This window comes from Rhineura floridana, chromosome 2 (genome assembly GCF_030035675.1).
Source record: "Rhineura floridana isolate rRhiFlo1 chromosome 2, rRhiFlo1.hap2, whole genome shotgun sequence".
In the NCBI taxonomy this organism is placed as follows: domain Eukaryota; kingdom Metazoa; phylum Chordata; class Lepidosauria; order Squamata; family Rhineuridae; genus Rhineura; species Rhineura floridana.
In genome coordinates, this window is record NC_084481.1 from 116,280,753 (window position 1) to 116,297,116 (window position 16,364).

At 38.0% G+C, this 16,364-nt stretch overlaps 1 protein-coding gene across 2 annotated transcripts in view; it reads right to left on the bottom strand.

Annotated features, from left to right (window-relative positions):
• Nucleotides 1-915: 915 nt before the first annotated feature.
• Nucleotides 916-16,364, bottom strand: part of NUCB2 (nucleobindin 2) — a 49,873-nt gene continuing 34,424 nt past the window's right edge. The window contains exons 9-13 of one of the 2 annotated variants that reach the window (XM_061610254.1): nt 14,759-14,851; nt 10,771-10,860; nt 9,250-9,420; nt 8,597-8,678; nt 916-1,699 (exon numbers count right to left, since the gene is read on the bottom strand). In XM_061610254.1, coding sequence (XP_061466238.1) covers nt 1,575-1,699; nt 8,597-8,678; nt 9,250-9,420; nt 10,771-10,860; nt 14,759-14,851 — 561 coding nt within the window. In that variant the 3' untranslated portion in view covers nt 916-1,574. Of the gene's footprint in view, nt 1,700-8,588; nt 8,679-9,249; nt 9,421-10,770; nt 10,861-14,758; nt 14,852-16,364 lie in introns of those variants that run through there. The other variant, XM_061610255.1, reaches the window with a different exon arrangement.

Consider the following 16,364-nt stretch of genomic DNA (forward strand, 5'->3'; position numbering starts at 1 on the left):
TTTCCCAGAAACAAAAATTGTTACAGTTCTTCATGCAACGACAAAAAGAGCTTTGAGGTCCTAATATTTTAGTAACCACCTCTTTTTTCTATCCCATCAACACAACCATCAGAAATTTTACTGTCATAAATAAATGTAGCTTTTAGGTCTTATTTTAAATGCTTTGCTGTGAGTCTTAATGCCTCTATCACCAAAGATCAGTGGAACCTTTCCATTTACTTCAGTAGTCTTTGAATCAAAATCCAGTAACATGGGAAAGGGGAAAAAATCATATGGCAGCCATGTTCAAAGAATAAACCGAGTTTCAACTGTAACAAACTAGTTGCTTTTTGTTTTAGCTAAATAGTAGAGAACTTTAGAGCCATGTTGTTCTTAGCCATGTTCACAGAAAAACAAAGCTATTGTGTAGAAAAGGTTGAATTATTGAAGATTCCAGTTTTGGGCTACCATGAAATCTCTGAATCTAAAATATATGCCTTTTACGTTCATGTATTTATACCCAGTGTTGTAAAATTAAGAAATATTTTAGCTTAAACTCAGAATACAGGTTCTGAGAATTACTGTTTTGAACATACTGATGATTTTGAAAGGAGCCTTTTACAGCAGAAGGCAGACTGTTTTGCCCAGGGAAAAGAACAAGAGATCTCTGCTAATTCTGCAAATATTTTTCATCATCAAAAGAGCTCACTTTCATAGCTTACAGAGGGGGAAAATGCAACTGGCATACTATGAAAGAAAGGAGAACAAGTATTCTCTTTATAGAGGACTTGCAGGGGATGTACCAAGCTGACACACTGCATTCAGTTCGCGACAATAAAGATAACTAAATCAATACACTTCAAGTTCAGTATTTCTGTTGATGGTTTCTTATGTTAGCATTTTTAGGGATTTGTAAACAGAAGACATATTCACCAATTCAAATTACTCCCTGCTGCAATTTTATACTTTCTTTTTTGTATGTTATCAGAACACAGATGATTTCTTTTCATTTTTCAAAGAGATTGTCAAACAACTCATTCACTACACTGTCCTAAAATTCCAGCTCTCCACTGTCGGCACTTTTAGGAAAATATTGTCTTGTGTCTAGACCTGTTCAGAACATCCTGATCAAGCAAACTTCCACTTTACACACACTGACAATCGAGACTGTCAGCATAATGAACATTTGCAAAAGAAGAAAACAAAGGATTTGTGCCTCTAACTTTTCCCTCATCAATTTTTCTTCTGGTGGATCATGAAGCAGTAAATTTATACATGAAGCAGAGAGAGATTTCCACAGCACAAATGACAGCCAAATTACACTGAAGTCAAGCAATAATGTTTTCCTGAGGAGAAAATCTGGATGATATCCTATAAAATCAGATTTTAGTAGACCTTTCGTACCTACACTTTATAATCCTTTATTGTATCATTTGCGCCTTTGAAAGTCTTCACACTGAATTAGACTTTTAGGTCTGTATGAATCCCAGTGATTTGAAATGGGGATTTCATTCCCCAATTTATTTTTGGTTCTATGACCACTTCTCCTCCCACTTCCCTCCCAAAAATACAGTACAAAATTGAGGCACAAATTGTTAAGCGTGAGACTGGACATGATCTGATCTAGCAGCTGCTTCTTGTGCTGGTATATTTCCTGGTGGTAAAGGCTCACTGCCTCCTGCTGGATGATTTTGAGCATTTCCAACTTGATGTGTCCCATCTGTAACACAAAATACAAAAAATGTGTTAACTCTGTTAAACAATGATCTAGTAATTCAAATCTCAAAATATTTGTTTTTATGTTTTATTTTTGAGGAAACTGCATGGGAGGAAGAACACATACAGCCTGATAATGTATTGCAGAATAGACTCCTTCATTTTGCTATATACAGTGCTTTGCAAAAGTAATCAGACCCCTGACTAATGCTGTCATATTACTAAATTACCAGTGGTACATTGTAATTGCGTTCTGTATATTTTATTTGAAACACTGAAACATCAATTATTGTAAGGTGACATTGGTTTTATGTTAGGATATGTTTGTAGGAAACATAAAAAACTGAAACGTGTTGCTTGCATAAGTATTCAACCCACACACATTAATATTTGATAGAGCCACCTTTCTCTGCAATAACAGCTTTAAGTCTTTTGGGGTAGGTTTCTACCAGCTTTGCACACAGTGTCAGAGGAATTTTGGCCCATTCTTGCCAGATTTACTCCAGATCGTTCAGGTTGGGTGGACGTCAGTTGTGGACTACAATTTTCAAAGAGCGCCACAGATTCTCAATGGGATGGAGATCAGGACTTTGATTGGGCCACTGTAGGACATTCACCTTTTTGTTCTTGAGCCATTCCAATGTTGCTTTGGCCTTGTGCTTGGGATCACTGTCCTGCTGAAAAGTGAATTTCCTCCCAAGCTTCAGTTTTTGAGTGGACTGAAGCAGGTTCTCTTGCAGTATTTCCCTGTCTTTTACTCCATCCATTCTTCCTTCTCTTTTAACAAGATGCCCAGTTCCTGCTGGTGAGAAGCATCCCCACAGCATGATGCTGCCACCACCATACTTCACTGTAAGGATGGTGTGTCTTGAGGCATGGGCAGTGTTAGGTTTGCGCCACACATAGTGCTTTCAGCCACAAATAGTGCTTTTCCCACATCACAGCTGAGGCACTCTCATGCTTTCTGGCAAACTCCAGACGTGCTTTCAGAGGGTACTTTTTGAGTAACGGCTTCTTTCTTGCCACCCTCCCATACAGACCAGTGTTATGCAGAGCTCTTGATATGGTTGACAGGTGCACCATTACTCCACTCCCAGCCACTGAACTCTGTAGTTCCTTCAAAGTGATTGTTGGCCTCTCTGTGGCTTCTCTCACAAGTCTCGTTTGAACACTGAGTTTTGAGGGACGACCTTTTCTTGGCAGTGCCTGGGTGGTGTGATGTAGCTTCCACTTCCTGATTATTCATCCAACTGTGCTCACTAGGATATCCAAACACTTGGATATTATTTTGTACCCTTTTCCTAATCTATACATTTGTATTACATTATCTCTCACTTCTGCAGAATGCTCTTTGGTCTTCATTTTTCTTCAGATCCACAGCCTTACCAGTGATCCTTCAACAGTGGGGTTTTTATCCTGACAATGTGACAGCAACTTTAATGGTGCACAGGTGGAAGCCAATGGTAAGGTAATTGTGTCCTTGATAGGGCAATTTCTTTCAACTGTGTAAACTGGGAGCTTCCACAGCACAAGGGTTGAATACCTATGCAAGAAACGTGTTTCAGTTTTTTATGTTTCTTACAAACGTTTCCCAATATAAAACCAATGTCACCTCACAACAACTGATGTTGAGTTTCAGTGTTTCAAAATAAAATATACAGAACAAAATTACAATGTATCATTTGTATTTCAGTAATCTGAGAGCATTGGTCAGGGGTCCAATTACTTTTGCAAGGCACTGTACATGTACAAAATACCAATTTCTATTTACCATATAATTCTTTGCTGTACTTCTTTAAGAATTAAAATGTTTTTAGTTCTGAATGTTTGTTTTAATGTATCTCTGTAGAAATTATAACAATAACCACTGGTTTCTTATAGAAGGAATGACCACACACAGAGTTGCTCTATTTACTTCAATAGGAAGGGCAGCATCACACACTGAAAGCTATGGAGCTACTTCATAAAAGTGCTTCATGTCTCCACCGGGGAGCACAGAGGAGCCATGATTATAAAAAATAATAATAAAGTCAATCAGCTTAACCTCTCCTGATTGATGCTTTGGGCAATCATTGGGAGGAAGAGAGGGATATAATTATTATTGTTAACAAAAACAGTAACAACAACACAAATATATAAAAATAGCAGCATATAACAACCACCATGGCTAACAAATGGCTACCCAAAGAGAAGAGTCAAACATGGATCTTGGTGAATAGCCAGGAACAAGCTTTGGTAAACATCCAGCAAGGTAATTACAAAATTATGGAGCAACCACTAAAAATACCTTTCCATATGTTCTTATTGTTCGATATGGTGGTTGGAGAATATAGCAAGAACAATAATAGAAACTTAGAGTGCACACAAGCAAACAAAGTTTGAGTGGTGACAAATGGTAATAGTAATGCTACTACATACCACATTTGTAGGTGTGCATAACAGTTTTTCCAAAATACATTGACCTCAAATAGGTTGTAAACAAGGTTCTTAATCAATTTTAAAGAGGATTCCTTTGGGTAATTTGTTTCAGATGCCTCAATTTACAGTAGTTTCAAAAGACATCAGTTTCCATGCAGTTATTTTTCCCACACCAAGACTCTGGGAAGGAAGAAGGTGAATGGCTAAGCTGTTCCAGATATTCTTTCTTATAATTACAACCATGGAGTTCACACTCTGTACAGGCTTAATGGCTAGATTAGGGATTGTTTTTAGAGATTAAGTGGGATGGTGCTTATGGAATGTTTGGCTCTCATTTTGTTTTTCTGCAAATCTGTAAATAAGCAACTTTTAAAAAAATGTACATTACATCAGTAAGAGCAGGTCAGAGCAGGTCCAGAGGAAAGGCATTTAATCTTTTGTTCCCCTGATGCAGTCCTGAGAAAAATCCGTCTTAAACTAGTATTTACTTTGCAGGGAAATCTTCCATTGGTGCAAATGCTCAGCCTTCTCCAACTGATGCAATTTGCATTTTAAGAAACCTGTAGTTTACATGCATAAAATCTCATGTATTTTGGCCCTAAGCTTTCAATCAGTGCAAAAGCCAACTGTATCATGTTAAGTGACAATGTGGTTTTTATACAGGGCAGGGCTATGAATTACTTTACAGTAGGGCCCCGCTTATACGGCAGGTTCCATTCTGCACCCCCGCCGTAAAGCAGAACCCCATTGACTTTAATGGGGTGCGCTGCACGAAAATGCTGCTAAAGCGGCTTTAAAAGAGGGGAGGAAAGCCACCGCATTAGCGGAACGCTGGGCAGCAGAGCGCCGGGCAGCAGGGCCCTACTGTAGTTACATCTCATTTGGGCTACACAAATTGCCTTTTAAGAGAGTCGAGAAACATCAGTTGGTTGAGAGTGCTACAACCAGACTACCCGACTGGGGCTGGATACAGGGAATATGTGATCCCCATGTTACAATTACTTCACTGGCTACTGGCCCTTTTCCAGGGATAATTCCAAGTATCCCTATGATCTATAAAGCCCTACATGACTTCATACCTCGTTATCCAAAAGACCACATTCTCCCATATGAGCCTGCCCAGGTTTTTAAGATCCTCAGGGAAGTCCCTTCATTGTGCTCTGCAACATCTGAAACATGTTTGGCAGGAACTTTTTGGTGGCTGCTCCCAAGCTCTGGAAGTCCTTGTCAAAGAAGCCCAGCTAGTCCCATTTCTAATGACCTTTCACTAGCACACAAAGGCATTTTTATTTAGACAGAACATGGGCCCATACGCTGACTTGTAAAGATGTTGAAACTGGTTTTAATTGGTTGTCATATTGATGTTTTATCTATGGTGTTCTTTTGGTTTTGTATTAGTGTTGTTTATTTAACTGTTACCTGGCTGCAGCTATTACAAAAGGCTGTAGCAGAGGACGGAAGAAAAGGGGTACAGGGCAATTCACTGGTGCAGCTGAGAGACCAGCAACTTTGGCACCTCCACTCTTTGAAATTTTCCACTCCATTTGGTAATTAGAACTTTTAACGAAGAACTTTTACTTGAGTTTACTTATTTCCTTTTCCAAATCCATCTCTCTTTTGTGTCATGCCTTTTTAGTTTTAGATTTTTGTTTCACGTCTCTGTTTATTGATCTATAAACTGTTCCAGGAGCCTTTTTTGACTGAAGAGCAGGATAGAAATTCTCTAAATAAATACATTTTTATTTTAATTGTATTGTGCTGTTGCAGGCTGCCTTGACCACCATTTGGTAGAAAGGTGGCACTCAAGTGTAAATAAATAAATAAATACCTAAACATTTGGAAATGTTAGTTGAAACTTCTTGTTTTGCAATTATCCATTTTTGCATTCCACAGTTCAATTAAGTCCAAATATTCTGATTTCAGATAAGATAACTTAAATCTCAATAACTTCAATCAGACAAGAAAAACAGTGCTGGTGTCTGTATTTTAATTAAAATACTATGCAGTATGTATTTTCATTTTCATTTTTGTGACCAGTTACTATATCATACTGTGATTCTTTATCCGACTACATTTTGCACACTATAAACAATTTCTAGAAACATCACCCAAATGATAATGCTCATAGCAATTTCAGTTAAATTGATTAAAAAACTGGCAATAAATACATTTCATTACTTCTAAGAAGCTGTGTGTGTTATGTGTCTTCAAGTCGATTACGACTTATGTTGACCCTCTGAATCAGTGACCTCCAATTGTTATAAACCACCTTGTTCAGATCTTGTAAGTTCAGGTCTGTGGCTTCCTTTACGGAATCAATCCATCTCTTGTTTGGTCTTCTTCTTTTTCTACTCCCTTCTGTTTTTCCAAACATTATTGTCTTTTCTAGTGAATCATGTCTTCTCATTATGTGTCCGAAGTACGATACCTCAGTTTCATCATTTTAGCTTCTAGTGATAGTTCTGGTTTAGTTTGTTCTAACACCCAATTATTTGTCTTCTTCATGGTCCATGGTATCTGCAAAGCTCTCCTCCAACACCACATTTCAAATCAGTTGATTGTTCTCTTACCCACTTTTTTCACTGTCTTACTTTCACATCCATACTTAGAGACCAGAAATACCATGGTATGAATGATCCTGAATTTGGTGTTCAGTGATATATTTTTGCATTTGAGGACCTATTCTAGTTCTTTCATTGTTACCCTCCCCAGTCCTAGCTTTCTTCTGATTTCTTGACTATTGTCTCCATTTTGGTTAATGACTATGCCAAGGTATTGATAATTCTTGGCAAGTTCAGTGTCCTCATTGTCAACTTTAAAGTTACATAAATCTTCTGTTGTCATTACTTTAGTCTTTTTGATGTTCAGCTCTAGTCCTGCTTTTGTGCTTTCCTCTTTAACTTTCATCAGCATTCATTTCAAATCATTACTTGTTTCTGCTAGTAGTATGGTATCGTCTGCATATCTTAAATTATTGATATTTCTCCCTCAATTTTCACACCTCCATCTTGGTTCAGTCCCACTTTCCGTATATGTTTTGCATATAGATTAAACAAATAGGTGATAAAATACACCCCTGTCTCACATCCTTTCTAATGGGGAACCAATCGGTTTCTCCATATTCTGTCCTTACAGTAGCCTCTTGTCCAGAGTAGAGGTTGCGCATCAGGACAATTGGATGCTGTGGCACCCCCATTTCTTTTGAAGCATTCCATTGTTTTTCATGATCTACACAATCAAAGGCTTTGCTGTAATCTATAAATCACAAGGTGATTTACTTCTGAAATTCCTTGGACTGTTCCATTATCCAACGTATGTTTGCAATATAATCTCTGGTACCTCTTCCCTTTCTAAATCCAATTTGGACATCTGGCATTTCTCACTCCATATATGGTAAGAGCCTTTGTTGTAGAATCTTGAGTGTTACTTGCATGGGATATTAAGGCAATAGTTTGATAATTACTGCATTCCTCGGGATCCCCTTTCTTTGGAATTGGGATGTATATTGAACGCTTCCAGTCTGTGGGCCATTGTGTTCTTTTCCATATTTGTTGACAAATTATTGTCAAAATTTGGACAGATTCGGTCTCAGTAACTTGTATCTCTTAGTAACTCCATCAGTATGCTGTCTATTCCTGGTGATTTGTTTCTTCCAAGTATTTTAAGAGCTGCTTCTACCTCACATTCTAAAGTGTCTGGTTCTTTATCATACGGTTCCTCCATGAATGAATCTGTCATCCTTGCATCTCTTTTATAGAGTTCTTCAGTGTACTGCTTCCATCTTCCTTTTATTTTATCTCGGTCAGTCAGTGTATTCCCCTGTTGATTATTTAACATCCCTACTCTTGGTTTAAGTTTCCCTTTAATTTCTCTAATGTTTTGGAATAGGACTCTTGCTTTATCTTTTTTATTAACCTCTTCTATTTCTATACAATAACTATTGTAACAGTTCCTACATACTAGTTGCTGTATTATTGCATTTAGGGTTCTAACCGTGTTTCTATCTCCTTTTGCTTTTGCAAAATGTGAGACCAGTAATATATTTGATGTAATGTTAATATAATATTCACATAATTGTCAATATGACTGACTCTTCTGTTTTGTCAGTGCTGATAAACTTAAAACAAAAAGATTAGCTTCCCCCCCAGAATCCATAATTAGTTCCTATATTTGGCAAGCAGGGGGAAAGGCCCCTTTTCATTAGAAAAAGTTATTGGAGCACAACACATATCTATAGCGTTAGAGTAATCTCCCAAAATGTGACTATTCATAAGAACAATAAAACGTCTGCAGCATTCTCTTGTTCATTTATGTGCAATGAGATTTTATGGCTCTATTTTCAATGGTATCCAGTTGGTTTTCTTTATGGAAATGAATATTTTTTTCTTTCTTTTTTTTCTTACGTGTCTGCGTTTGGGGAATGTTTGAAAAAGGAATTGTGTCTATGTGTGTGTATGTGCAAGAAAATAGTTAATTTACATACGTGGTTGGAATTTCAGTTCTCCATCTGGTGCCGAGGGAGGATGCCCTTGCTGTAACCTCTTCTGTTCCATTTGTTGGACAGCCTGTTGGACAGCCACAAAAATTAATGTGAAATGAGTTGGAAAATATGTAATCCAAGGTACTGTATATCAGAATTTTCATTTCATACAATCAAACTAGATGCTATGTCTAAATACGAAAATACATTAGAACTGTGTGTATTACAGTTAAGGATGTAACAAAATGCCTCCTCAGAAAAACTCTATTTTGCATCTATAGATTCTTCTTTTCTCTCTGACAAAACACAGTCATTCCTAACTCAGCAGTGTGTGAAATGCAGCAGCCTGACTGCTCACTGGGGCAGAATATCATGTTACACCGCTGCTAACATAATCGGAATGGCTGCCAGTTACCTACTGGGCTAAGTTTAAGGTCCTAGTACTGGTATACAGAGTCCTATACAGCTTGGGACCATGATACCTAAAAGATTGCCTCACCTCTTCCTTGATCTAGTATGTCTCAGCAGACCCAGCTAATAAGCATGCCGTAGACACAGTATTTTCAGAACAGCAATGATAATTTGTTATCTTGCTAAACATACAGTGAATATCGCTTTTAAAATTATAGGAAATCTTGCAACTACCCAACCAGTACCTGCTGGAGTTCTTGTCTTTGTGCCTGAAGGTGGTCATGTTGCCTTTGTAGCTCTTCTTTCTTTTTCTGAAGTTCTAGCGCTTGCTTCTGCAGTTCATCTTCTTGCTGGGAAATGTGACTTTCAAATTCCTTTAGATCCTCTTCAGTGAAGAGCTGCTGTTGGTCCAGGGTCTTAAGAACAACAAGAATAAAACACAAACTGCTCAAAGAATGGGTAAAACATTTCAGAAGCAATCATCATCTTGTACGTCGCCCAGAGCGGCTGGACAACCAGCCAGATGGGCGACTAATAAATTTAATAAATAAATAAAATAAATAAAATCAAGTATTGTGTAGACCCACATATTGAAATGTGTACAGAATACAGTATGTTTGATGATGATCTGGTTTAGATAAAGAGAAACACTGTACACTAGCCAAATACCAGGAGAAGAAAGAGCAAGGTTTTTCAAGAGAGCCCTCCTTTTCTCACCATGCTCCTCCTCTTTGTGCATGTACAATTCACACACCTAGACAAAACCTTGGCTTTGAAAAAATGAAGTACAGTCACCCTCCCCACTGGACTGATAAGGAAAATCTCCAGCCTGCAGCATCACATAGCAGACTCCAGCTTTTTCCCAAAAGAGAGGGGACCTCCTGCCAGCAGAAAACATTGGTAGTGGAGGATCTTCCCTTCTCCAAGACAGTTGACACTGTCAGGCATTCAAGCAGTAATTAGTTGCTCAACAGTGCATGTACAATGAAGGAGTATGCCCACCCCTTTAGGTGCCAGATCTCTGCTCTTCCCACATCTTCCTACACAAACAAGCTTAAGTCCAGAAAGTCATGGAAATCTGCTGATATGAATTTTGTAGTTTGTAACAGAGCAATTATCTGCAAGAATGGCATCACCTGCGCTACCCTCACATACTCTTTCTCACATAATGTCAACTAGAACAGAACCAAATTTGCTACAGAAACCTCCTTCTGTGCTTATAGAGATATTATATATGGAAGAGACCTTTCAGACATACATGGCAACATTACAATGCTTAACTGTTCTCAGTTACATTCAGGATCTGGAGAGAAATGGTATAAACCTTACTAAAGAAAGAAGGGGTTGTATGCAGCTAACTTTTATTCAGAGTAGACCCAATGAATGTAATAGACCTAAGTTAGTCATGGTCATTAATTTCAATGGGTCTACTCTGAGTAAAAAGTTAGTTGAATACAACCCAAGATAACAAAATTCTTTCTCTGTATTTCCAATCTAAGTTACTCCTCTGTTCAAATAATTTTGTAGTCAAAATATCTGTGCTTATTCTATTTCAAATGGCTGCACTATTCCATAAGGTAGATTATACACTGTGTCCTTGGACTCACTGTTCAGATTTTACTATGATAAAGTCACTAATAATGACACACAGAAAAATACAACAAAGAAAGTGGGCAGAGAATCAAACGTTTGAGACAAACAGGCTACTTGATGTTTCGGTCAGGGTGATGGTTGCAGCATGTTCTATTTTAAAATGTCATTATTACCTCCCAGCTCTCTGGCTCCAAAAACTCTTTTTTCTCTGTAGCTCTCAAGAACTCTTCCAAAGTCACTAACCGGTCCTTGTTGATGTCAACCTTTTAAAAAGATAAAAGTGGATAAACACACTTTAGACCACTGAATTTGCATTTGTATCTAACTTCTACAAAGATGTGTTGCATATTTTCATGTTACAGTACATGCATGGTATTATTTTGAGGGGGAAATGACTAAAAACAAAGTCTTCAACCTGGCCAAATGAAAAATTTCCCAGCTTACAGCATAATGCAATGCATTTTTAATCAAAAGTTCCACTATACTCAAAGGGGCTTACTCCTAAGTATAAGTGTGCACATAATTGAATAGGTAATAGTTATTCTTGACAATTCTCTAAATGCTTGGATTTCCCACTGTTAAGTGTTATAAAATGTTACTCGACAACTATGCACATTTCCCCCCATTTCTTATTTTTTAATGTCTAAGGGCCAGATTACACATTATTCTCAGCACAAGGGATGCTGCTAAAAATAATATATCTGTAGTGAGTGATCCTCATTCTAGCTATAACATTTTACAACTACTTATCATTTTGATTGGATTCTTGCATAAGGATGGTGACAAACTCCTACCAGTAGCTGCCTGGAACATAGGCCAGGAATATAGAGAGTCACAATACAATAGCCATACACATGGCTAAGTAGTTCTAAACATTATAACTAGGACTGGGATTGCTCACCACAATGAGTTTTTGGAGGTGTCACTGTGGCAAGTATAACATGTAATTCTCATCAGTCTTCAAAACAAGCCCCTTAGGATATTTGCTGGAAAAAGAAGCTATTATAATTTTCTGATTTTAGATAAGAGCATTTTAAAGCAGTACAAAATCAATAATACAGGCCCAACCTTAGCCAGAGCAGTGTCTTCATAAAGAAAAATCTTGGGACTTCCGGGAAGGGTGACTTCGCTTGTGCCTGCTTCTGGGACGGGCTCCCGCCTCAAAAGAAGCTTATTCAGATATAAATCAGTCAGAACATTTTTTTTTTGACTGATGAAATTTCTCCCGGGCAGGGAGAAATGTAGAGATCAACCTCAAAAGCCTGTTTTTGTTGGGAGGACTGGATTTCATTAATTTATGAGATAAGGTCCAGCCAACAATGCCGGACGGACTTCCGAACAAGCTCTATCTGTTTAAGCGATACGTTTATATTTTCTTTAAAGAGAGAACGGACTAACAGGCAAGCACCCTTCTTTCTATTATTTTTTTTACTTGGTTTAAATTGTTGCAGCCAAAGGAGATTTGTCAGATTGATCGGCTTTGGACAACTTCTGGGTGAGCTATAACTCTTCTCTGTTATTCACGAAATTAACAGCTTATCTCTGTTTCTGTCGCAAAAAGCTGTCCTGGAAGTGCATTCTAAAGATATAAACAGAAGAGGGATTTCTATTCCTGATTTCTATTCCGAGGAATATTATATTGTCTGGGACTATTCTCTTTCTGGTCTATTTTATTTTGACGAATCTGCTTCTTCACGACGCCACTAGCTGTTTTGATGCTGGGAACTAAATTTGTTTTGCATTCTTGAACACAGAGAGATAAGGCAGGCTGCTCTGTTTATACTGTGATGTCATCAAGCCTGGAGTATTAACCCAATTGTTGCTGAAATAAGAAGTGGTTCTTCTTTATTTTTGTTTTGCTTTGTTTTCGTGGTTTTAAAAATGGCAATCAAGAAAGTGGCTGAGAATCTGGAAGTAACTATGTTTCAGAAAATAATGGATGAGATTGAGATAACGAAACAAACCCTGCAACAGGGTAGTAAGGAGCTGAAAATTGAACTGAGCAAAATGACTCAGGAGCTTAAAGAAATAGGGGATCCTGTGAGAGAGGAGAATGAGATCAGAGATGAGAAAAGAAAAAATAAAGGGAAGATACAAGCCCTGGAGATTGGAACAAATGTGGAACTGGAAAAAGATCTGGAGTTTATGGATTTTAGAAATAAAATCTACTGTTTGGAATTTAACGTTATCTCTGAAGAAATTAATGAAGATATTAGAGATAAAGTTATCAATGGCTTGGATAATCTTTTGGACTGGAATGACGTGATGGAGTTTGATATAGAGAAAATCTATGGAATTAACTGCAGCCATGTGACAATGGAAAAACTCTCAAGAGATGAGCCAGTGCATTTTGTAAAAAAGAAGAACAGAGATATGACTTTACAACAGTATTTCAGCAACATATTCAGAATGGATGGCAAGAAAATATTTGGGATAGAGGAAATTCCCATCAGACTCTTATTATATGACTATGGCTACGACAGCAAGATTATTATGGAATACTGATAATGGAAGATTGGACACTGAAATTACTGGACTTAACAGGACTATTGAAGATGGAAGATGGAACTAATAGGGATAATGGAATAATGGCTATTGAAATTATTGGACCTAACAGATTCTGATGAGATGGATTAATCGAAATGTTTATTTGGACTATGGTTATGACAATAAGATTATTATAATTATTAACGAGATGGATTAATTGACATGTTTATTTGGAGAAAAATTGATAGATATATTTCTTAAAGAATTGAAACCTCTCTTTGACTTTTTGTGGAAAGAATAAAGTAATGTTTATGAGATTTGATGATTAATTAAGATAACTACTGGAGGAAAGTGATTTTATAATATGATTTAAGAGACAGGATTGTTATATATTGTAGACCTATAACTGATTTGATCTGTGACAAATGGGAAGTCAATATTTTATTTTTTTTGTTTAATTATTTTTGTTTTGTTTTGTTTTTTGTCTTTGAATGTTTTATGATTTTGTTTTGTATGTTTTATGAAAATTTGAATAAAAATTATTGTAAAAAAAAAATAAAGAAAAATCTTGGATGGATTCACACAACCACACTTTTTCCATGATTCGTTCAACATGCATTGCTCACCACACTATTGTAGAAGGTATCACTCAATAGCAAGGGCATATACTGATGCATACAGAAGGCTATTCACATAACAGGACTAGAGATTTACTGATAGGTATGTAGCTTTTCTTGTAAAAGCTTTCCAGCAGGCATTTCTAGAAATACAGTCTGGCTTACTACTACTAAAGTATATATTGTACTTACATACATAGATCTTGAAAGATTGCCACATACCTATTCACAAAACAAGTATGATCCTTCTATGGATAGTGGGATCCTCATATTGTTTTTAAAAGGTCCCTTTCCCATTCTTAGTATATTTGCATATATGCCATAGAACAGTCCCAGTAATGGAAAATCTGCATGTGCTTTCCATATCCTCCTTCCAAGTGGCTTCTCATTCCAGAGTGTGCATGACAACACAAATGAAGAGGATTGAATGAGGTGTAAGAGGCAAGCACAGTCATCTCATTCCTTGCAAAGGCCCATCATGTAATTTGCACGTGCCCCAAGAGAGGAGGAGGAATGATCTACAAGGATCACTCCACAGTTCATACATGTACTCTGTGTCCTCATGTGTGAAGAATCTTGCTAATTTCTTCCATGCAAACCATCCTGACTGCTCTCTCAGTACATCTCTGTGGATAAATGGAATGTAGGGAACATGGAGACTTGTCAACAACAATTCTCATAATTACAGCAGTTGGAAGAAATGCCACAAAAATTGCAGCCAGCCAAACCTGAGATCACCTTGTTCATATATTACTTTTGCCTGTAGGCTCAGAGGAAAAGGACTGCAGCTCAGTGGGAGAGCATCTGCTTTGCATGCAGAAGGTCCCAGGTTCAATCCTGGTATCTCCAGGTATGCTGGGAACATACCCTTTCTGAAACCCTGAAGAGCTGCTTCCAGTTAGTGTAGACAACACTGACTCCATATAAGGCAGATTCCTAGGATGGGACTGCTCATAGTACAAAAAAAAAAAGGGTTGTGTGAACTGGCCATATATTATTTTGGAATGCTTGTGGTAACAGAGGATGATTTATAAAAATAGTAATGTTTAAGCCTCACCTCATTCATGACATGTTCTCTCATTCGTAGCCTCTCTTCTTCCATTTCTACCATGTCGTCTTCTTCATTTTTGGGATCATAGACTTTCTCTAACTAAAACAGAGCCAAATACATCAATAAACCCAAGAAATGTGTTTGGAACAGATTATCCATAGCTGTTACTGTTAAACTATATAAATATTATGAATACAGTTGGCTTTTATTTTCATATTACAAAACAAGAAATTATTTTTTTATGCTAACAATACATATTGGTATCCAACCACCAGTTTGTTATCCCTTCCATCCACGCATTGAACTGTTTGAAGTCTTTGGCCTTATCCTCTTCAGATGGAACTAGAATATCAACTTTTCAGATTTTGAACTTACCAAGAAATTTAGGTATTGATCCCCTCTAACTGTACAGAGGCACCCCATAATTGTAAAGCCTCCTTGCCTTCCCATGCCAAGACACAGGAAGTATGCATGTTATAGCTAATTTCAGCATGGGTATGAAACCAATGGCTAATATAGTAAATGACATCAGGCACGTTACCAAATTCTTCCAAGCTACACAGCAAGTGGATTGGACTGTGAAAGACCAACCCAAATTGTGTTTGCATTTTGACAAATTTGTAGGGCACTCCAATATCTCAGAGAGGAGGTCAGGTCTCCTGCTCCCCTGCTGCATTCACTATAGCTGCCCAATTTCCCTGCTTTTTAAAGTTGGATAGAAATATCTGTGGGCTATAGGTACTTTCTTAAACCGCAAGATTTTTTGCCTATTAGAGAATTTCCCTGCTTTTTAATCTGGGGGGTAAGAAATGGGATCCTGTCCAAGTTTGCTGAGAATGGATTGATCAAATGCATGCTTATTGAGTTCAATGGGATTTACTCCCCTGCAATTATGCTTAGGATAGGTAAAACTGACCACAGGGGATGGGGAGGGGAGGAGAAGGAGAAGGGAGGGGAGGAAAGGCAGAGGGGAGGACTGGGATGGGAGCAGGCAGGAGGGGGAGGGGAGGAGAAGGACAGGTTTGATCATTTGCATGTTTCTTGAGTTCAGTGTGATTTATTCCCATGCAATCATGTTTAGGATAGGTAAAACTGACTGGGGGGAGGGGGAGGGCTGGAGTGGGCAGGGGAGAAGGAAGAAGGAAAAGGGGAGGGAAGGAGGAAGGGAGAGGAGAGGGGTAGGAGGGGAAAAGCAGGTCTGATCATTTTCATGCTTCTTGAGTTCAATGGGATTTACTCCTATACAATCATGGTTAGGATAGGAAAAACTGACCATAGGGGAGGAGGAGGGGGAAAGGGGAAGAACCGGATTGGAGGGGTGTAAAGGAAGGGGGAGGGGACGGCAGGTTTGATCATTTACATGCTTATGGAGTTCAATGGGATTTACTTCCCTGCAATCATGCTTAAGATAGGTAAGACTGACCATGGGGAGGAGAAAGGAGAAGGGAGGGTGGTTTGTTCATTTGTATACTTTTTGAGTAAAATGGGATTTATTTCTGTGCAATCATGTTTGAAAATGGAAATGGACTGCCTTCGTCGACTGGACTTATGGCGACCCTTTAGTATTCAGAGGTAGTTTTACCATTGCCTTCCTTTGAGGCTGAGAGGCAGT